The following is a 21,576-nucleotide window of genomic DNA, read 5'->3' as shown; positions in this document are numbered from 1 at the left end:
GGTTAAGCTTGATGTAGTAACTAAAAGCCGATGCGATCTAGGATCTCTTCTATGTATGTATCCATTTCTATAACAATTTCAACTTCGTGGGTATTTACTAGCTCGCCATAAATTAAATAGGTAAGTAAGGTGGACATAGTCCGAGGAGACTGAGGCGCAGTTATAAGCAGTCACAGAGCGCCGTGATCACATCAGGATCCGCGCCCTGCCTTCCGTAACTTGGCGTCCGATATAGCCTCGTCCCCATCCCCTGTCTCGATTCCTAATTCCAAATTTCAAGATCCCAGGACAGCGCAACCAAACGGAAGCGTCTTACAGTTCCGTCGATCTGTCGACAGCCTCATCTCATCTTAGGCCCGCTCGGTAGGCCGCCTGGCCGCCTGCCCCCGGGTCTGCCTCCACTTCCCGATCCCGAGTCATATGGAGGACCACCTGCCTTAGAACCTCCATCATACATACCCCCAGGTGCAAACCTATCTTCGTAATCTCCACTTCCTGAATTGTTGTTGCCTCTAGAGCTGCTCTGCGGTGGTGGCTGAAAGGGTCCAGTTGCTGCAGGACTTGTTGTCCTCGAGCCACCGAACAGTCGTTGTTTCAGCCTATCCTGTGCCGAGCCTCCAGACGAAGTGGTGGGCGGTGCTGTCCCGGCATTCTGGTAGCTTCCGGCTCTTTGGCTAGGCAGCGGTCTTGCAGATACCTCTTCCCGTCCGGCCATAGGGTCCGAATTACGGAACGGGCTGTTCCTAGGGTCATTATTTCGTATACCAGGCGGCGCACCTCTGCCTCTCCTTAGACTTTGTGCATCTTGCGGTTGTGACACTGGATTGTTGTCCCAAAGCGAACTTAAGCCACCTTGGGGTTGCTGAGTAAGACCACCGTATCTCGAGCCGACTTGCGACGGCTGCGCGTATACTGCAGCAACTGGAGGAGGCGCTTTAGGGTCGGGTGGTAGCCATGAAGGAAACGGCTTGCCTTTCTCGGTGTAGTAAGATCGGAGGACTCTGCACACGTGTGTGTCGTCCTCGGTATCGCCATCGGCTTCGCTACTAAGGAATGTTCGTTGGAGATTGGAAATTTTCGAAGTTGTCGCACCGACAAGATTGCTATACCAGGCCGACATCTTGTCTTATGACCCTGGATGAGCTAAGGGGATTTAGTTCTTAGATAAATGCGTCTAAGCGGGTATGTATGTTCGTCTGATTCTTGTGGAGAGTTGGACTAAATTACAAATTGTATAGAATTGTATAAACACGTGTTGGAATTGTTGGAATTGTTGTAGAGTTGATTTTAAATACAGGGCGAGCAAAGCTTAAATATGACTTCGTGGTCGTTATGGAGAAAGGAAAAAAAAAAGGGTGTTCAGGAATCCGTTTCAAAAAGAATTGGATCGGTGAGAATGAATGATTAATGTCAATGCCGACCAGACAGCCAGACAACTGCCAGACTGGTGGATAGCGCTATGTAACAAGAAAACGGAGTGGACAAATACGATAAATACCCCGCCAAGCTAACAGGTCTGCCCCTGAACCACAGCCTTACATAGTAAATACATGTACGCTTAAGTGCAATGATGATTTGTTCACCAGGCCTCGGAATATCATATCAATTGACAAATAGGATGTCTTGCGCATAACTACCTAGGTACCTATGTAGGTATCTAAGGTAATAATAGTTACATCATTAGTTAGCCGCCTATATTTTTAAGCATCCCTAATTTGAGCCAATACCGTGCGCGAGAAAGAGACAATTGCGCCTTTCTATTTATAAAGATACCTACAGGTATCAAAAAGGGTATCAAGACATATATCGTAATATGAGATGCTAGAGCTTGAGTTCCGGTCATAGTAGTGTCTTCTAAAAAGCAAGTTCCTCCCTATGCCGCTCAAATTCATGCTCGTGCTCAATCTCCTTTCCACGTCGAGCCGCCTTCTTCGGCTTCGCGCTGATAACACGTGCTCTCTTCCTCTTGTCACCTATAGCCTTCTTAGTTGATTCCTCCTCGCTGTCTTCGCTCTGTGACTCCTCTTCCTTGTCGGAGTCGTCGCTTCCTAGCCAATCCTCGATATCTTCAAGGTCGTCATCGCTCTCTTCGAAGTCACTGACATATTCGACTGCTCCGTCGGGCTCGTCGTCTTCTTCCTCATATTCAACTTCGTTTTCTTCCTCTTCCTCTTCCTCTTCCTCTTCCTCTTCCTCTTCCTCTTCCTCTTCCTCTTCCTCTTCCTCTTCCTCTTCCTCTTCCTCTTCCTCTTCCTCATCTTCGATACCCTTATCGAGATCTTTGTCCCTCTTTGCTTCGCCCTCGCGCTCCATAGCATTAAGGACCTTCTTCCAGATCGTCTCGCTGACGTTGAGTGGCTGATCGCCGTATGCACCCGTGCGCAGCCTCTGCATAAGCTCCCGCTCGATTGTTCGTTCTAACTTAGCGGCTGCCTCTGCCTTGCGTTCTCTTGTCTCTTCCCGGCGCCTAATCTTAGGTGCCATCTTGGGTACAACTTTCTCGCCCAATCGTGCCTCTTCCTTAGCTAGCCTTCTCATCCGTATCGCCACTTGCGTAAGCCTAGTGATTCGCTGTTTCGCTTTGTGTACCAGGAACTTGGGCCAGTAGATGAGTTGTTCATCAATCTGTTTCAGGGCGGTGGCATAATTCTGTGACAACTTGATCCTCTGCCATAGCTTTGATGGCATGTGGGCTCGCTCCTATATCTGGTCAACAAGTAGGCAGCGATAAAATGCATAGAGGCACCAACAATAGTCTTCATATATAGGTACAAGGTGCCCTTAGTTGGGTGCGCCCGCACAGTGGCATAACGAGAATTAGCGAGAGGACATGACTGTCTATTGCAAAGACCTGTCACATTATACCTATGCTTGTGTTAAAACCGAAATACCAGACAACCGGGGCCCTTCTTACTCGTTTCGGCAGAAAGTCTTCTCTTTTGTAGTTCTAGTAATATGTTAGCACTTGTGGTCGACGATCGAAAATACGAGTCTCACTTTAGTTTGAAGCTACAAAACTGCTTGTCGATGACCTGCCAAATAATTTCGTCCGACATTGCGTCTAATTATTAAATATAATCAAGGCAATCGGACAAGTGGAGGGTGAGAAGTGGTGTTCTAGTAAAGCGGCAAACAGCTTCAGCTAAACTCTTGCGCTTGAGAATTTCCGAAAAGGAAAAAAAAATTCTGCCGTTGCGGGTGCGGGTCTTGGACTTGAGCTAAGAAAGGCGGTAACTAACAAGACTAGCTAAGCTAATCACTAGTATCTTCAACCAATCATAAGGCGCATAATGGATATGTAGTCTACTCCCACACTGGCCCTTTTGACGTACTATGTACCTGTGTACCTTCACTACCTACCTAGGTAGCCTTTAGGTTAGTCCAGTCTTTAACCTCAGTGCTACGCATCTGAATACTCGAATATTTGTAAATCATTCTTGAAACACACATTCTTGAATGGTCAATGTTTCCGATTATATAATACAGCCTTCCGATACATCAATCACTCTCATATGGGTTTAACCATATAATTGAAGCTCCTTATTGGGGGTTTAGGCGGAGTATAGCTCATGTATCGCGCTGCTAGGAGGTGCGTGTTCACCTGTTTGAGGTGGCCTCGAAATACTATAGAGCTCAGCTCCCTTCATCTGACTCGACAGTCTCTCGCATCTTCGGGGACCCGTTTAAGTTTTAACCATGGCAATTTGATTGGCAATGGTCAGTTCGTTCAGCGTTACTCTTCTTTTCAGCTGCGCGATGATACAATATACGCATTATCAACAGCCGAGGGCAAGGCTGGGATCGCGGTGATCCGGATATCGGGCCCCGCCTGCAGATCTGTAGGGTTTATTCGCTTCCAACCAACGACCATGGCTGATGGATTATAAGATTTACCACGGACTCTGCCCAAGCAAACCCTTCTTAAAACCTCGCCATGCCACCATTAGGTCACTGTATCATCCGGATTCGAGCGAATCGGAAATTCTCGATTCGGAAGCATTAGTGCTTTTTTTCCCAAATCCCAAAACAGTCACTGGCGATGATGTCCTAGAACTGCATGTGCATGGAGGTAGTGCAACTGTGAAAGCTGTTCTCGCGGCGATTCCTAAATGTGCCGCAGAAGGCCCAATCCGTTACGCCGAGCCCGGTGAATTCACTAAGCGAGCTTTTCTCAATGACCGGCTTGATTTAGCCCAGGTCGAGGCTCTAAGCGAGACTCTCGCCGCTGAAACGGAACAGCAGCGACGCGCGGCGGTTCGCGGCAGCAGTGGCTCGTTGGGTCGAACATACGAAGACTGGCGTCAGAATCTTTTACATGCTCGGGCCGAGATGGAGGCTCTTATCGACTTCTCCGAAGATCAGCATTTCGACGAGTCGCCCGCTTCCCTAGTCGTCAATGTGACGAAACAGGTTAGGCAAATCCTTCAGAGTATACACGTCCATGAAGGAGCGAGTGAGCGAAGCGAACTTCTTCGGAACGGGATCAAAATCGCGCTTGTGGGTCCGCCGAATGCCGGTAAAAGCTCGTTTATGAATCAGGTCGTGGGTAGGGAGGCGTCTATCGTATCAAGCGAGTCTGGCACTACTCGGGACATCATCGAAGCTAATATCGATATTCGTGGGTATTTGTGTACATTTGCAGATACCGCAGGATTCAGAAGCTCGACTCCACTAGATCCAACGGGTGCTCGTGATTCTGCACGTGATTCTGTAGATATTATAGGGGCAGTTGAAGAAGAGGGAATCCGCAGGGCAAGGGTCAAAGCCACGCAATCTGATGTCATCATCGTATTAACCTCGATCGAAACGGATACGCTTGGAAAACCCCAGATTCGCTTCGATATGGAGACTCTAAAACTCGCGGCAGACAGTAAGGAACGGTTAGTAATTGTTAACAAGCGAGATGCCGTTTCTAACGATGGATTACGTGTCCTTCTTCAGCGGTTCGCCAAGGATGTGCTTGGCAAGGTCAATGGGCTTGGGGGAATTCGGCCGATACCCATTTCTTGCAAGGAGGCGCAAGATCTAGGTTCTGACCAGATCGACCCGGGGGGGCTCCGGGGGGTCGTAGATGCGTTGGTTACATCGTTTACTACAATGACATCGCTTCCTGCAACTTTGCAAGACCTCCATGGCGTTACCGAACGTCAGCGACAGCTTCTTGTGAAATGTAGACGGCATCTAGAGAATTACCTTGAAGTCGTGGGATATACCGACTTGGCGGGTGAAAGGGGCCCCCACGACGAGCTCGATAGAGGCGAAGACGCTGATATTACCATAGCAGCTGAACATCTTCGTTACGCCGCAAATTACCTAGGACGGATCACGGGCCGCGGAGATGTAGGCGATGTGGAGGAAATCCTAGGCGTAATCTTCGAAAAGTAAGTACCGGCACATTACTACGCTGGAGGATCCAACTGATATTTGAGACAGGTTCTGTGTAGGAAAGTGATTGAATTCTCAAAATAACCAATATACAGATGAAGAGTAATGCCCTATTTGCGCCGTTCCATGCCCTAATCCTCATACAATGCGTTTTCCTAAATCGTCCGATGTCTATCCCGAATCCTATCTCATGCTATAATAGTAGTACAGGTGTTGCTTGCGCGTCTATGTTTCTATGGTATGAATCTTTTTTCGTGGTATCGTCCAGTCCCAATAGTATAATGATATCAAATGCCGAATAATGCTCTCTAAATGCTGTGGTTGGTACAGAAACAATGAGAATCGAGTGGTAATACAAGGCCGGCCCAGTCGAGCGCTGCTGGGCTGGACCGGCCGTGGCGAGAAAGGGAGATATTAAAGTCGACGGGTGGCCGGGATGGAATGGAAGAGAAGTGAGTGTTCATGGTGTTTAGACTCTTTAGTTGTAGCCGCTCCGGCCGAAGTTGCTGAGCCGGCTGTCTTCCTCGTCACCATCCTTGTTGTAGCCACTTCGTCCGAAGTTCTTCTTGTCGTCGTCGTCGCCGTCTTTGTTGTAGCCACTGCGTCCGAAGTTTCGCTTGTCGTCCTCAGAGTCACCGTCCTTGTTGTAGCCGCTTCGGCCGAAGTTGGCAGTACCAGAGACAGTGGTGAAAGTGAAGGCAGCCATTGCTATTGTGTAAGGTTTGGTATATATAGATGAAATATGGACGAGTACAGTAATGAAAACGACAATTAAGAAAAGCTGTGGTATTTGTATGTGAAGCAAGAGCTAGTGTTGTTTTATGATATATCTGTTAAGGGATGAGGATTTATATTATTCTTGCTCTTGTTCTTGTTCTTGTTCTTGTAGTTCTTGCTGTTGTGATGAGAAATAAAGATGCCTCAAAACCAGGGAGTTTAACATCTTATATATCTGAAGTATACGAAACACAGCCCGTCATTATCAGAGTAACTGGTGCACGTTTCCTAGCTGACCGGACCATGTTGGTAAGAGCAGGGGGCCCCCGGGCTGAGAGACCCAGACTGCCGATGTGCTGCGGCGGAAATATCTACTGCCTACCTAGGTATGCTTGAGCCTCGATATAATAGTCATAGGAGGATCCCGTTCAGACCCAGCGAATCCTAAGGCGTGCGGTGGTGGAATTTTGGGGGTGTGGGAAGGAAAAGGTACGAGACAAAGATGGAGCCCTGGAGCCCAGTCAGAAAAGCTCGTAGCGTAAGCCAACGGGGGTACACGGTACATAAATGTAGGTATACTACCTACATCATACATGTATGTATGACATGCTTGGAAGAACCACTTTAAGCCATCTTTTTTTGTTTCATGAAACAAGGGTCCCATTTCTAGATTTGGCGACATGACGCTTGGTGTACATAGATGCGCGTGCATGTGGTGCTGAAATGGAGGGTAAAAGTTCAAAAGGTTGCAAGGTTTGCAGGGTCTCAGGGTCGCAATGTCATTTTGGTCGCGCACTGCATTAGGTTACAACACAACACCAAGCTGTTGGTATCGGGTCCTGCAGAGAAGGCGCAAAGAATCTTTACAAAAATGCATGGAAGCCATACGGTCTTCTATTTTGGGGGCCAGCGGGGCACGCCCTAATCCGTTTTGGGGATCTGAAGTCAGCGATAGGGCTGAGGGTGTGGTTGTACCTTGTATTTTTGTTTATGGATTTTTTTCTTTAAAAAAAACCCTTGTTCTTTGGACTTTCTTCTAATTCGACCAATAAGGCCAACAAGCCCATATCTCGTTACCCGTATCTGAGGGACACCACAAGGGGCTTACTTTTTTGCTATTCGGTTCTCCATGCATCTTAGCCAATCAAGCGGTAATCATCTATGGTAAGGCCCAGTACTGGGCCTGCTATCACGCGAGGTCCCCTAATACCTACATACCCTAAACTTGTGATCCCATCATCGAAAATTACTCCGCGTGGTATTACATATGTCATTATACATTACACCATCCGCACGCTTCATACCTTGTAAGTGCGTCCGTTCATGTATGTACTATGTATGTAAGGTACCCAGATTTAGTACATACCTAGTCCACAACGGCCCTTCTCAGTTTGGGTAACAGGGGACTTTCTTTTTCGAGACTTGTGGCATCTGCAAAACATGGTTCACCATACTCGGTTAGGAAACGATAGTAATCTCGAGTCATCATTATCATTCGGCCTCTCCCGACCCGTCTTAAAAAGAATTCGTACAATGTACAATGTAATCATAGTATCATAGTGCTCGCATGCTCTTCATTCTCCACTTGTTTCAAGATGAATATTTGTACTAGTTATCTATGGTAAGTACGGATTATATCTATAACTATCCTGTTTCTTATTTCCTATATCCTACCTATACTCTTACCTAATCGAGATTTGTCATTGCCCGGTGACTCAGCCCATCCCGATATCCCAGACAACAGGACGGATCCGAACCAATCCCTACCTATCAAGCCAGACATATATGTACAGCCTGCTATAGGTAAGAATAGGCTTCCCGCGGAGGTTAGTCCCGTCTCCGGCAGAACAGATTACAGAGAAGCAGAAGCACAGTGCAGCTGTGCCTTCATCAGCAATCGAAATACCTAACCTACCCGCCTATCCGCACCAGACCAGGTACAAGGTTGCAGATACCCTGATACCTTAGATACCTAGGCACGTATAGTATAGGATAGATACATAGGTAGATGCAGGTACATCCATATACATGGGTGATTAATGGAATATCAGAGCTCGGGGCTTTTGCATCGATGCCGTATCAATTAGCGAAATGAGATACGATCTGGTTTCGCAGCAACAGAACGCACGCGAACTTTAGATCCGAAGGCAACCCAACGGTTTATTATGGTACAGCTGAAAAGCACAGCACACAGCAAATTGCTGTAAGAACCAATCTTATCTCTTCATCTGCTATTTACATGCTCTAAGTCGCACAGGGGACAGGGAGGGGACAGGGATCTGCCACGAGGCGCCAGTTCGAAACCGCTGCAAAAACTACACAAACCACACACACTGTTAAGAGTTAAGAATGGTGGGGCACTAAACGCACTAAACGCACTAAACTAGTGCTTATACTAAAGGTGGGATGAAATCTTAGGCTTACCTTAGGTAGTTAGGTACCTCCTATTTATAGACGAATTCTTATAATTCTTAACATACCTACCCTCATCATCTATTCCGTACCTACCTAAGCAGTATGAAGCAGTAAAAGAGATGCACTAGATATAGAATCAGAGCCCATAATTAAGAAGCTCATAATACCAGCTCTTGATAATCGCACGCACTGCCACCTGAATTTTAAACCTCACCTCACGGAGATTTTCTTCCACTACTTTGACGTCTACCTATTCACTTCCAATATTTACCTTGCTTACCTACCTATCTTAGCTAGGTTAGGTACCTGACTGCATCGTTTATAATGTGTTAACTACCTAGGTTAGGTACATTTAACAAAACATATCGATTTCCACTATTTCTCACTCGCCTCACCACATCCCCCACTTCTCACTTTTCGACGCCTTTTGGCACCGTATACTACCTGTTGTAGGATATTTTTATAGGATATTTCGATAAGCATTATTTTTCGATAAGCATTATTTCGTCACCATCCCCGACGGGTAGATTCTTCTCCAGCATAGCCTTAAGTATGATTCTGCAAGCCTGACGGCAGGAGGGGCATTGCTCCGATCATTACAGCTTCCGCCAGTTCGGAGCCACCGTTGTTACATTGCTTCGATGCTTCAATTTCCTCAATTTCCCCTCTATACTCCGGGGGTCATCGGCGTTCTAGGTGTTCACTCGGATAGGTAAACAACACAACAGACATAACATTGCAAATCATTGCGACCCATCATGACTCAATTCTAGTAATAGTAATTTTAGATTGGCAAGTGAGTCAAGGCCCGGACTATCCGCCAAAATTGTAGGCAGTGCCTACTTGTGTCTTGATATCCAATTAAGAGCTTCTAATCTCATCAGTGATCATGTCTATTCCGTACTCATTATTCTATTATGGTTACCGCCCCCACGGGTATCAAACCTCGGTATGTCTATGTAGGTTTGTGGCTGTTTCATGTCGTTGCCACATGTCGCCGCAAGGCTTGACGTTTCTTTCGTAAGGCCAGCTCAATCGCAGTTGGACCTCATCACCACTTACATCACCACTTATATCACCACATATACGGTTTAATATAGGACTATTAGGGAATTTAGTGGGGAACCCGCTATTCTATCGTCTGAGTCTCGGAAATTGTCTTCGAATATTTGCCAACAGCAATAGAAATTTCAATCTCTGCATCCGCCTTACCACGCCGTAGCACCATAATTGACGAATTTCTGGTTCTTGGGTTAAGCTAGGACTTATTGTTCGAGATATCAGGCAACCGTAGATTCATGTCATCCTCCCCCACGAGGTCTCGGGTGTCACTACATAAACGTAGGAATTTTAACATATTAAATCTTCAACAGCCAAGAGCCTACAGCCTACAGCCTACAGCCTACAACTTACAACTTACAACTTACAACCTACACCTAAAGATGCGCATGTTCCACAATGACTCGACAATCTATTGGCGGACCCCCCAATTGGGTCCTAGAAGAGTGTCTCCATTTTCTGCCATGTAGACAGCCCTACGGATAGCAAACTTGGAAACCCCCTGATATTATTTTCATTCGGTGTCTCAAATAGTCCCCGGGGTCCAATCCCTCCCCCGAAAGGAGTAAATTACTATAAACGAACAAACTGGGGCGCATTTTCCTAATTCAGTATCATTGGCATAGATACATTAAAGATACTTACTCTACTGGAGTAACTCGAATATGGAGTTTCGGCCGCCTGGACTCGGACTGCGGCTCAGGTCTCCCGAACTTCGATTTTTCTACGCCTCCGTAACACGAGAGCTGAGTAAAACTGAGATCATTATGTATCTTCGCGGGTTTTCCACGTTGTGCTATCGCATTCCAAGAGCTGACTGTTTCCAATTCGCTACAGAACAGTCACAGCCCGGACGCCACATGTAACATGTAACTCCAGCTCGCTTGTTGAAAACGCTCTTCTCGAGACTTCAACTGTGAAGTCCGAGAATTCGCACCTTGAGCACGACGAGCAGGGCGGTACACCCGCAAGCCACCCCGAGGGGGTGTCATGGTAACGCAACCCGCGGGCACGAACCGAAAACTAAAAGTTTTTTCGGGAAGCAATCCTACTATCTAAAAGACCACGTGGCGTTGCACGGAACTCATGAGACCATTATAGGTTATACGTAGATTGCATATTAGGAATAGAAAAGGAGTTGGCCCGTCTGATTTAGGCAATGAAAGGTCCTGTTTGCTGCAAGTAGGATATAGGTACATGCAGGAACGCGACCGACAGGTAAGACGAGCCTTATGACCAAGAAAATAGAGAGAGAGAGAGAGAGAGAGAATCGATGCATGTCTCAAATGCAACGTTATGTATGCAGCATGTTTTGTACTAGGTTACATTATAAGGATGCCTTGCATCCTGGCATCGTATAGTCGGGGAACGGCACCGAGGTATACGCGTTCGCTACTCTAAAAAATCATATCATCCCGAATTAGCACAACGCAATTGAGCTCTATAATAGTACAGAGTAATTAACAATCATTCATTACTAATTCACTACTAATGAATCCTTCTTATCAATATAGGGGGCTATACTGCATAGGGGTCAGGCAATTCTAGTTCGAGGTTAAATGAGTATGCTGTGAGTAAACGGCACGCCATAGAGACGTATAGAAAATACCGGCCAAAGTTGAATCATAAAGGATAAATTGATAGTTGGTAAATAGAACGAGGCAACCTTGTTCAGCGTAGAGATCAACTGTACGTGACAATCTTTTTTTACCTACACCTCATTATACAAATTCGACAACCCAAAACTAGGATTATCTAGGATGATGCCGCTCTACGATACAAATTAGTTTAATAGCAAGCTATTCAGGATACCATAGGAGTGGTATGAGCCTCCAAGGCTAAAGCAACAGTCGTTGATATACTATAACACAAGCCACTGGGCGCAGGAATGATTAATTGTTACACATCATGATATCCCATTTCCCCATCATCCCTAAGCGTTCTAACAGATGATGCGCGGAGTAGATGGGGTCGTACTGTACAACATCAGGACCAATTCCGATACGCCAGCCATCTTGTATTCCCAAATAGACCCAAGTGCCTACCCAACTGCCAAGTTCAGGCCTGCGGATTACATTGTCCTACAATGATGTGCGCTCATTTGTTGTTTCAGAAACACCAAGACGTTAGCAGGGCGCGCGGCTGAAGAACTTACAAGTCTATCGTTGCTCAATGCCCCTGAGTCAGGGGCTAATGGGCAATAGCGTATATTTGCCAATAATTAAAAGGGGTTCCGACAAGGTGCCATCTTGAGATCAAAATTTCTATATTTGTATGCATGGAACGAGCTGATTACTTTATTACTTCAGTAAAAGAATGGGGTGTTGACTTAGATTAGACAGCAGTAAAGAGATATCTATAGGTGCCCAGTCATCGCTAAACAACCTGCCATTGAACTACCAGTTCTAATGTGATTTACATTTAACAATCTGTGCTACATGCAACTATACCTCGACTAGTGAAGCTTTCAGATTATAATGAAAAGCAGTAACTAGGTCATAAAATGAAGCTGTGTCGTTACGAATTATCATTCTAACAACCCGCACCTTGTCTACATTAGGCTACTCAAGATTGGCTTCTCACTCAACATATCTTATAATAAATAAACAACCTAAGCCGATTAGCGTTGTCTCATATCTTAGCTCTTCGTGTTCTGAACAACTTTAAACACACGCCTACCTAGACTTCAATGCCGCTATGCTCTGAAAAGACATGGAAAAACATCGAGTCAACTAGCTGAGTCACCGATGAATAGCATGCTACATAATTGACGATGTGATCAAACTCTTCACACCTATTCTCCTGTCCGAGGCTGAAACCTGCATCGTAACCACGACGATGCCATCGTATTCCAAGTTGAGTCACGATACGCGCGTATCACCCCTCAAAATTGGAAGATATTGACTCGAAACTACACCGAGCATCGTGGGACTCAGCCTCAACAACAGTAGCCTAAGTAAGGCAACCTCATCAAATGATAGAAGCCCGCCTGACCCCTAGCGTAGAAACAAGAGAGACGGCAGGGATACGGGATCTAGAACCGGCATGCTCCGCGGCGGAATGTAGCGGACGATATCTCAGCCGTATGACGGTATGGCGTCGCCAGACGCTTTCTTGTGCTACCCCCTTTACCACATTTCCATACCCAACCCCAATCGAGCCGCTCTCGACACTCTCTGTGCAAGTCTGCCTCGTCAGGCAACTATACGGAGTATTTCGCTTTAGACGATCGAGCCTCAAGCTCGAGACGGAGAGGAAGCTTAGGTAGCATCTCCTGTGCGAGGGTGCCTCGTTTGCCGTGCCGTTTCTCGACATTCTTCTTACCGAACACAGGCAGCAACAGCAGCAATAATAACAACAACAACAACAGAAACAGAAACAAGAAGTTGTACAATCTAGCCCCCCCCCCTCCCCAAAAAGCCAGCCCCCAGATCAACCTCGGAAACCCACGTGCGGGCGAAACTGTCACTGGTCGCTGTCGTATTACTCAACGATGACAGATCAGAGGGAAACAAAAGGATCTCAACCGGGCTGGCTGTGGCCAGCGGCATGGTGTCCGACGGGCCGATAGTTGATGGGAATGGTGGTACATGGCCCCTACGCGGCCAATGGAAAACCGGGATCGAGTCGCTGTCGGGTACCTAAGCAATGCAAGTGACCGACTCAGCCACAACCATTCCGCCGGTACGATGAGGTAGGGTCTGTTTTTATGTACATATGTAAATGGCCCATGTCGTTGCTGATGGCGTTGTTATCGGGTTATATCAATCACATGACCATCTTGTACTCATTCTCTCGTCGTCGTCTTCTTCTCGTATCCCTATATGCTGCGTATTAGTAACTTGTGTCAGTAACCTATTCGCTTCAGCTCTCGAGTCGCGTATATGCGATCCGTCGTGGCTTGAAGCTATACGACGTTATCGCGAATTTTGGACCGGGCTGGTCGATCAGCATTGAAATGTTCTCGTAAATGCCCATTTTCACATAGGTGACTGTCGAATTCGGACCTATGATATATTGGTAGCTGAAATACTACCTATATGACAGCTGCTAAGGATCCTTCTTAAGATATAGTAGGTATAGGTATCCCGATTTCGGACAATTTTAATACATAGGTAGGTCAGGCAAGTAACGTAGTATGTAATTGATAACTCATAAGGCAGACGGTCTTTAAAGGTCTAGGTAGCCAAGCGCTTGGGCCCTGAAGTAGAAATTGACATGTCGCTTTTTACAACGCCATTTCAAGACACTTACATATTCCCAGATGAGTACCAAGCTTTTGTTTCCAAGGAAGCGGGCATAGTTCGGGGAACATCCGATCCAATAAGAAATTATAATGGCCTTGAATAGTTTAGCAATGAATGAATGAATGTATTATCTAACCATATAAATAATGAACGTTCGGATGGAAATACCATATTGTTTATCAAGGAATGTTTCTATCCGGACGTACCCCGGATCGAGCCCTGTTCGCTACCCGTGCCTTAATTCAAAAGTCCAGCGCGTCCGTGTCCACCCCCATCCCGTAACCCGTGTTCCATTTCAAAGTCCCCTCTCGAAAAACGATTGGATGATGCCCTCGTTTCTCGCCGGATATTCCCTCAGCTCGACCGTGCCGTCGCCTCTCAGGAAGGTGTTGGGCTGTACGAACTTCCACTTCGGCTCTGGGTTCGACACGACGATTTGCCGCGAACTCCAGCCGATGTGTGACTTCATAATCTCTGTAGCTATCCAATGTCAACATTATGAGGCTTGTGATATAGTTTCAATATTACTTGTTTTTCCATGTTGCCTACTACACAGATGAAAGCCTAGGTGCTGTATATGGACCAGGTTATCTGACCGAGAGAGCAGAGCCTCATCTACTATCCCGACGAGAGCCGTAGTCAGTTTATCTTAATGTTTAATATATTAGCGTAGAGGTTGCATCAATAAATCCATGAAAACGCATAAATGTAGACTGGGGCTGCGAAATGACCGAATCAGGAATTTCTCACACCATGTCCTTTTTCATCTCAATACCTATGCTTTGAGTTTTTTCCCCGAGAGCCTGCCTAAGACTGCTGACGATCCCTCTTTTCGCCAATATTTGCTTGGATGTCCTTTAGAGGTCGAGTAGGTACTCATCAGAGCCTCATTCCAATTACCAATTTATACGCTATTACAAAACTGCACACTGTATTAGCACATTGTATTATGTACTTAATCGGTTGAGTTTCTATATAAGGTGATCTCTCTATGTATACTGTGCATAGCCCAAGCCTTCAGCATTAATCAACTTGATGTTATACACTTGGATCTTGGTATATCATTACTGAGCATCTCTCAACGTGATTATATCAATTATATGAGCATAATGGATATGGTAGAACTGCAAGTCCTCGTCATGTACAAGTAGCTAACTTCGTCTCCGACTGACTGTTTCCGTTAGGGAGCAATTCATCATCAATAACTGGGCTTTGACTATTAAAAGGTCCAAGTCTTCACTGGATTCTGATGATAGAGAGATGATCGAGACTTTTCAAACATGGGAATCCGTAGCGGAATGGTTCTTGAGAGATGCACCCCCGCCTCTCACACTGACTCGGCCAGCCCTAGGCCACCTGCATGTTTTTGTTGAGTTTTTCCAAGGAAATATTGTCCCAAACATTGATATATCATACCTCTGTGGTTCGTTGGTGTGTTTGCTTCAAGTCAGTTTTCCATATGCAATGCCAAAATTACTTGTAGTGATCATACTAATACCTCATACAGCTTATATCCAAGAATCTAAAGGCCTTAGATCAGGTCCCTCGGATGATCAAGTCTTTAGCTCTTAAGGCCGAAGCGTTCAATAGCTACTGTACAAGAAGCCATGTAGTTAACAACGTAATAAAGGAGGTCTGCTTCGATATACAGCTCCAGTTCATAGATTTTATCACGGCCTCCATAAAGCATATATATAGGAGTAACTACCTGATCATTTAAACTATGCTTAATTGTCGTCTTACTTCTAAATAAAACGAACGTAGGTATCTTCCAAGACCAACTAGCGATACTCGATTGTCTTCTGAGGTTCTCGACATGTCCAAAGTTGTCTTGATCAGCCACCTGCAGCTCGATATCCAAGTCTTTAAAAGGTATACTCGACATCATAGAATCATCAAGCAAGGATTTTAGGATCCTAGTGAAACTCTCCCCAACTCCCCATTGCATTGCATTAGATAGTATGGCTGCAGCATATAGACGTACTTGGACCCAGGGGTTGCGCACCACAATTGCTGCCTAAGAACCAAATGAGCCTCATCTATTATCACTATATACTTTTTATTAGGCGGCTAAGATCGGATATAGATTCATTATACCATATAAAGGAGCGTCATGCGGGAATTTTGTATGCATAAGCTGCATAGGCATTTCGCTATGGTGTTACATGATATGACTACGTTGAAAATGATACGACTATCCTACAGAAACTCGACGAATAAGGGGAACAAGCAAGACAAAAACGCCCCAATCCTACACAACTTGCAGCTCTTGCCTCAGCCTCGTCCGTTTCTTCTTTTTCTCTCCTCCACTAAACGGCCCCTAAGCATTGTTCGCCTATAATAAGGACATGTATTAGCATCGTCCCATCCGGCAGGTGTATAGTTACCTAATATATTACTTACCGTTTTAGAAACCGGCTTCTCCTTAGGGACGGTGAAGTCAACCTGCTTCTTGTACAAAGCTGTGGTCCCGTGGACACCGCTCGGGGGGGTGTCCTCGCTGTCCTCTTTGAGTAGGACAACGGTGCCTTCGCGGATATCCTGGCGGCTCATTGGCTTCAGGTGGGCGTACCATTTCTTCCATGGTTGCTCGAGTTGAGCCTTAAGTTGTTTAGCCTCAGAAGGCATAATGAGATTACTTGGTTAATTCCACCCGGCTTTCCCTCGCAGAGTGATATCAAAAGACTAGAGAAAGGGATATCGAAGAGCTTGAGAAACTCGCCTCTCGAACCGACGATTTAAGTCATATATAACTACCTCAATGAATAATAGTATGAATAATAGTATATGATAGTCAGGTAGATGATCATCGCTCAGGATGATACCACATGCTGAGGTAAATAGTACAAGAATAATGAGCAAAAGGCTTAATAGATGCACTTCCACGCTTGAGAGTCAGGTCGTCATTCACATATACGCCCGGTCAATATGCATTACTTTCACCGGTGACAACCAAGAAGGTGAAGATTCACACACAATGACGAGACATCTAGTATGCGATTTCCCTGATATCTTACGAATAGCAGACTAATAGATAAGCATGTCAGCGTCGCACTCACCACCTTCGTGATCAAGGTTGACAGCCTCACCCGTCAACAGCCATTCGCCCAAATCCAATGAACGTTTGACGTGTCATATATGCTTCGTCATTTTGTCCGGTGCCAAACTGGTTGAGGCTCAAAATGCTAGTTTACCGAAAGAAGAAATACCGAAGAAAACGCTGGGTTATGCAGAGCCTCATTGCGCAGAGCCTCATCAAGTGTGGAATAATAGGGGGTATTCTCTGGGACGAAATGTCCATCGCATTATTCTGGCTAGAGGCAGGGGAACATTACCAGGACGTTTGCTCAATAAAGATGAGCCTTTCCATCTTTCCCGAGGTTTAACTTCTCGAAAGCTACGGGCATCCTCGACTAATCTTTAAATAGAGAGTTATGGAAACTTCTATACAGTATGTCGCCAGGACTTCAAACCTGGAAAGTGAAAAAGCCTTTAGCACGGACATTCCCGTAGACCACGTCGAAGGCGCTCGTAGGGGGAATACCCGGCCTGATCATCGGCCCGTGACAGTGACCGCTATCGAGAACTCCGATGAGTTTAAGCTCGACGTTTATGGGTTCTGCGTTGTGCATGGCAGCACCCATCTTGATCCCGACTTGGCTTCTATTAACAAGAAGGCCGTGCAAAATGCTTACTGGCATGAGATCGAAGCTACCCTACACAAAAACTTCCCTCGATATTCGAGAATCGAGGCCTTTGACCTCACTGTACGTAGAATAGCATCTTCCCCTGCTTACTCTCTACACCCTGCTAACGAGATTTGTGAACCTTCTGTGAAAGGTGAGGAAGAGGGACGCCGACTTTCCAGGCGTACTTCGGGTATACCGTGATAAGTATGAACAACCGTCTGCCATCGCTCACTGCGACTGGTCTCAGCAGGGCGCCATTACAGTTCTCGAATGGTGCTTCCCCAGAAATGAAGGATTTTGGGAAGATAAGGAATTCGACATGTTGAAGTAGGCTACAAAGCAGTACTATCTAGCATCGCTTTTTACCATACCTTGCTAACAACCACTTACTTGCAGCGTCTGGCGACCCCTGAGGGAACCAACAGATGATTGGCCCTTCGCTTTCTGCGACTACACGACTATCGACCCGGAGAACGATATCCCACTCAACGACGCTATACGCCGCGACCGGGTAGAAGAGATTTGTCTCCTATTCAAGGAGAAATTTTGATTAATTTTCTAATTGTTAGTTGCGTTTAGATGTTTCCGCAACCCAGCGGTGATATTTACGCCGCTGAGACATGGAGAGAGAAATATATAAGCGTAATGCTAGATAGTATATTAATAACCCCCCTCATTCATAACTTCAATATATAAAACGCACCCCCGGCGCGTGTTGATGAAGAGTTAAGCATTAAGCAACAAGTTAAAACAGACCATACACGTAAACATTGAAATATTAATATTCCTCTTACTAACTAAACTAAGAAAACATGCAAAGTAAATTTTAGGAATCTATAGGCAAGGTTGCATTTTAGTTATTACCTCTCGTAAGTTTCTATTTCTCTCACATGTTAACTGCCAGAACACGATTATTATATTAGTTAGGTAATTAATTATTCCATACTATAACTTAGCTTTGATGAGAAACCTCTATAATATAAAAACCGTAAACTTCCGGTAATACTTGGTTTTTTTAATGACTATATATATAGTACCCCTTGCGGGATGGAACAGCGTTTTCGGGGAGAGCATCCTAGAGAAGGATAAGGCGGTGAAGTTAATGTTGAGGAAGCCTACTACTTTCGCAATGCCCCCTCTCTACTTGTTTTAAAAGGCTATGCTTTCTTTTAAGTCTTACAACTAAATCCCAGCAATGCAATTCCCGACTTAACTATAACCCCCGAGTTACATTAGTAACTATACGGTCTTTAATTACTACATACCATAGAAATATGAGTGTTCACCCGCATACATATAAGCAAGGCTTCAATTTTTATAGGTTTATTTTCAGCTCCTATTAGTTAAGCCCCTAATCACGATCTTCACACCACCTCTTAACTTCACGCAAATCACACCCGCGTTTTTAACCAAACACAAGAATATCGAACATCGTAATGGCAAGTACGCCTATATCACCTTGATATATTCTTATTGTTTCTAGTATGTGACATGTTAGGTACCTAATCCATCTCCATCTCCATCCCCAATCCCCTATTCCTGTCTGGAGGTCAGGTAGTAGTAGTTCTAGTAGTTTAGCCCTGTTTGGTACTTTGATTTTTTCGATCCCCTTGGGAGAGAGACAAGAAACCAACAACAACAAAAAAAACCCTAAGTAATAAACCCTCCCATTCCGTCCCTCAACCATGACGCTAAACAATGCGAAAAAATTGACCTAAAAAAACTTTCTCTTGAGGTATCATGTAAGTAGTGTCACCTGACCCAATGCCAATGTTTGTCGTAGCCCAAAAACAAGTTGCGGCGCAAACGCAAAGCAAAAAAGTGTGTTGCGCCCTTTCCTGACCGTAAACTCCCCTGTTCCGCGCTGAGTGATAAATCATTTTTTCGCTACTCTAGGTTCATGGACGGCCTAACCGCTTTACGCGCCATTCCGTCTAGGCATGGCGCTGTCGCTGCGGCTCCTGTCCCTACCAGCACCTTGTCGAACAGCGTCACTATAGCTAGGAATTGGGGGGTTGCTCGGTCTTATTGTGGCTGCGGATGCCCCGCGGCTGCGACCTGATCTGATCAGTGGAACGTGATCACTATCGGAGCCTGAACTATCCTCGTCCGAGTGTTCCGGACTGGTATACTCGGGCGGTGGGTGTGATGCTTCGTGTAGACCTAATCCAACGATGTCGACAATTTGGTCCCCACCAGCATTGATAGCGTTGCTGGCTTCACCTGCTTCATCCGAAGGAACCAGCTGCGCGAGGGAAATATCAGTGGGACTTCTTTGTGGTCCTGGACTCGTAGGCGGAAGTACTCTGAAGTTGCCACTCCTCGTCCGCCCATGCCCTAGGTTTAAACCTGGGCCACTATTAGTGTACCGCTGAACCGAGTGTGCATAGCCGTGACCCCTCGACGGCGACCCGGGCTGCTCGTCTTTCCTGCGCCCGGTCTCGAGTAAGATGCTTCCTTGTTCGCTTCCATAAGGTGGCGGCGGTGCCAGACTGCCGGTTATCGGAGCGAGCCCCCATTTCTTCACGTTCGCCTCGATAAATACGAAACCGGCCTGACCAAAGTTGACGTGTACGGTACACGGCCCGTTCGCGCCAACAGATGGGAAGAAGTTTTGGGATTTCAGGCCATGAGCTACGTCGTCTAATCGCTTGCCGTTACGGGTAAAGAAAATGGTCCCTGTCCTTGGACGATAACCAACCCCGATAACGTCGCCTTGAACATATTGAGGCCCGTAAGCAGTTGCGTTGAAGGGCTGATTGTACCGTCGAGCACCGATGGAAGTATAAGCGATGGAATATTTATGGAAGCCTGTGTGATAAATGTTAGTTTCAGGATACGCAGGGTCAACTTGTATGAAGCTGCATACCTGGAAGTCGGAAAAGAGGGTAAGGTTTCGTGCTCATGCCGATGCTAAGCAATGTGGTTTCGGGTTTATCGTAGATCTTGGCTTCCCAGTAGTAGACTTCGTTCTGCTTTGGTACGGGCAGATTGCTCATAACTGTGCATTCGGAATCGAAGAACTCAATTTCGGTTCTCGCTTCAACGAAGCAGTTGGCGATTTCCAGCTCCGGCTCGAACTCCCACGCTGAAACTCCCTTTTCTTGTATGGCTAGGTATTGTGATAAAGAAATGTCTGTTTGAAGCGACTCGGGCGGATTCGCTTGGATAAATGCTACATCATTGTTAATGCACCGTCCTTCACGATAAGGAAATACACGGGCGCTGTTGGTTTGTAAGGCAAGTATTTACCTTTTGCTCTTAGGTACTCTATCCTTTGCATATCATCCATCACCTCCAGGGCCTCCGCCTCCTCCCTAGCAAATGCCTGCTCATCATCATATTCGCCAGGCCGACCGATCCGGCCAAGAAAGATGCGACCGGAAGTCGTGTATCTGAAGAAGTATACGACTAAGAAAATCAGGGCTATCAGGATGGCAGAGCCAAAGGACGATAAGATTCCGATCAGGATGCCGTCTAGGCTCGCCATGTTGGAGGTGGTTTATCGGTCGGTGGCAATGTGAGGGGAATATATATTTTAGACTGGGGGACGTTTTCCCTCACTGTCGAATCTCGAGCATTCGGAGGTGGAGTTGTCGAGGATGAAGTACCTCGATGCAGCAGCTAAAAAGAGACAAATGGAAAAAAAGGAGAGCACCAAAAAATGAATAAATTCCCCCGGGTTCCGAAAGAGAAGTCTAAGTAACCTAGTAAAGTTCTCGTTCGTAATGGAAAAGGGTGGTTGTAGAGGGTTGGTTGAGGTTCGATTGAGGAGGTATATTGGTTCCTGATCCTTGAAATAGGTATGGGTTATCGGTGTCGGGTCTCAAAAGTGTCGTGTGTCGTCGTACTGTTACTGACACACCGCACTGGTCGTAATACGCCTAGTTTAGTTGATAAGACGCACTAGGTCAATAATGTTGGTGTTGGTGTTGGTGTTGTTTAGTTTGGCGATTTCGACTTGAATGGATTGATAGATTGAACAGAATATGGAGTGGATAGAAAGGAAGAAATGAATATGAATATGTCCTGCCTCGCAGGTAACAGCGTATCACAAGAGCGGA

General features: G+C 45.9%; 7 protein-coding genes across 7 annotated transcripts; 3 read left to right on the top strand and 4 right to left on the bottom strand.

The window, feature by feature from the left end:
• Nucleotides 1-143: 143 nt before the first annotated feature.
• On the bottom strand, nt 144-1,265 carry F4813DRAFT_158695 (Sec1-binding region of Mso1-domain-containing protein). Its single transcript, XM_049239055.1, has one exon. It carries the CDS (start codon nt 1,118-1,120, stop codon nt 341-343), a length of 780 nt encoding a protein of 259 aa, XP_049097661.1. The 5' UTR covers nt 1,121-1,265; the 3' UTR covers nt 144-340.
• A 322-nt stretch (nt 1,266-1,587) lies between these two features.
• On the bottom strand, nt 1,588-3,166 carry F4813DRAFT_366911 (Mak16 protein). Its single transcript, XM_049244098.1, has 5 exons — nt 2,998-3,166; nt 2,915-2,947; nt 2,751-2,865; nt 2,257-2,700; nt 1,588-2,208 (listed from the first exon to the last, which is right to left on the bottom strand). The coding sequence occupies exons 1-5, from the start codon at nt 3,054-3,056 to the stop codon at nt 1,855-1,857; spliced, it is 1,005 nt and encodes a 334-aa protein (XP_049097660.1). The 5' UTR covers nt 3,057-3,166; the 3' UTR covers nt 1,588-1,854.
• A 230-nt stretch (nt 3,167-3,396) lies between these two features.
• F4813DRAFT_158653 (P-loop containing nucleoside triphosphate hydrolase protein) lies at nt 3,397-5,637 on the top strand. Its single transcript, XM_049239053.1, has 2 exons — nt 3,397-5,381; nt 5,434-5,637. The coding sequence occupies exons 1-2, from the start codon at nt 3,877-3,879 to the stop codon at nt 5,450-5,452; spliced, it is 1,524 nt and encodes a 507-aa protein (XP_049097659.1). The 5' UTR covers nt 3,397-3,876; the 3' UTR covers nt 5,453-5,637.
• Nucleotides 5,638-14,015: 8,378 nt separating this feature from the next.
• F4813DRAFT_366896 (uncharacterized protein) lies at nt 14,016-14,960 on the bottom strand. The gene is made up of 2 exons (XM_049244097.1): nt 14,352-14,960; nt 14,016-14,303 (listed from the first exon to the last, which is right to left on the bottom strand). Exon 2 carries the CDS (start codon nt 14,290-14,292, stop codon nt 14,119-14,121), a length of 174 nt encoding a protein of 57 aa, XP_049097658.1. The 5' UTR covers nt 14,293-14,303; nt 14,352-14,960; the 3' UTR covers nt 14,016-14,118.
• A 3-nt stretch (nt 14,961-14,963) lies between these two features.
• On the top strand, nt 14,964-15,530 carry F4813DRAFT_366895 (uncharacterized protein). The gene has a single exon (XM_049244096.1). It carries the CDS (start codon nt 15,084-15,086, stop codon nt 15,393-15,395), a length of 312 nt encoding a protein of 103 aa, XP_049097657.1. The 5' UTR covers nt 14,964-15,083; the 3' UTR covers nt 15,396-15,530.
• Nucleotides 15,531-17,257: 1,727 nt separating this feature from the next.
• F4813DRAFT_381965 (uncharacterized protein) lies at nt 17,258-17,843 on the top strand (the record flags this gene model as incomplete). Its single annotated transcript, XM_049245737.1, has 2 exons — nt 17,258-17,590; nt 17,664-17,843. The coding sequence occupies 2 exons, from the start codon at nt 17,258-17,260 to the stop codon at nt 17,841-17,843; spliced, it is 513 nt and encodes a 170-aa protein (XP_049097656.1).
• Nucleotides 17,844-19,314: 1,471 nt separating this feature from the next.
• F4813DRAFT_158592 (SPRY-domain-containing protein) lies at nt 19,315-21,263 on the bottom strand. Its single transcript, XM_049239052.1, has 3 exons — nt 20,765-21,263; nt 20,382-20,687; nt 19,315-20,323 (listed from the first exon to the last, which is right to left on the bottom strand). The coding sequence occupies exons 1-3, from the start codon at nt 21,000-21,002 to the stop codon at nt 19,431-19,433; spliced, it is 1,437 nt and encodes a 478-aa protein (XP_049097655.1). The 5' UTR covers nt 21,003-21,263; the 3' UTR covers nt 19,315-19,430.
• Nucleotides 21,264-21,576: the final 313 nt, after the last annotated feature.

The sequence above is a fragment of the Daldinia decipiens genome, assembly GCF_022478715.1.
Source record: "Daldinia decipiens strain CBS 113046 unplaced genomic scaffold F4813scaffold_28, whole genome shotgun sequence".
NCBI classification, from domain to species: Eukaryota; Fungi; Ascomycota; class Sordariomycetes; order Xylariales; family Hypoxylaceae; genus Daldinia; species Daldinia decipiens.
Note: the sequence above shows the minus strand (reverse complement) of the source record. Positions and strands in the feature narration are given on the sequence as shown.

What these genes read in the sequence shown, in the direction of transcription:
- F4813DRAFT_158695 (XM_049239055.1), bottom strand. Translation starts at nt 1,120, where the DNA reads ATGTCGGCCTGGTATAGCAATCTTGTCGGTGCGACAACTTCGAAAATT.
- F4813DRAFT_366911 (XM_049244098.1), bottom strand. Translation starts at nt 3,056, where the DNA reads ATGTCGGACGAAATTATTTGGCAGGTCATCGACAAGCAGTTTTGTAGC. An exon ending in ACCTATATATGAAGACTATT is followed by an intron (nt 2,701 to 2,750) that starts GTTGGTGCCTCT and finishes GACCAGATATAG; the next exon opens with GAGCGAGCCCACATGCCATC. An exon ending in TCGATAAGGGTATCGAAGAT is followed by an intron (nt 2,209 to 2,256) that starts GAGGAAGAGGAA and finishes GAGGAAGAGGAA; the next exon opens with GAGGAAGAGGAAGAGGAAGA.
- F4813DRAFT_158653 (XM_049239053.1), top strand. Translation starts at nt 3,877, where the DNA reads ATGGATTATAAGATTTACCACGGACTCTGCCCAAGCAAACCCTTCTTA.
- F4813DRAFT_366896 (XM_049244097.1), bottom strand. Translation starts at nt 14,292, where the DNA reads ATGAAGTCACACATCGGCTGGAGTTCGCGGCAAATCGTCGTGTCGAAC.
- F4813DRAFT_366895 (XM_049244096.1), top strand. Translation starts at nt 15,084, where the DNA reads ATGATCGAGACTTTTCAAACATGGGAATCCGTAGCGGAATGGTTCTTG.
- F4813DRAFT_158592 (XM_049239052.1), bottom strand. Translation starts at nt 21,002, where the DNA reads ATGGCGAGCCTAGACGGCATCCTGATCGGAATCTTATCGTCCTTTGGC. An exon ending in AGAGTACCTAAGAGCAAAAG is followed by an intron (nt 20,688 to 20,764) that starts GTAAATACTTGC and finishes ACAATGATGTAG; the next exon opens with CATTTATCCAAGCGAATCCG. An exon ending in CCCTCTTTTCCGACTTCCAG is followed by an intron (nt 20,324 to 20,381) that starts GTATGCAGCTTC and finishes TTTATCACACAG; the next exon opens with GCTTCCATAAATATTCCATC.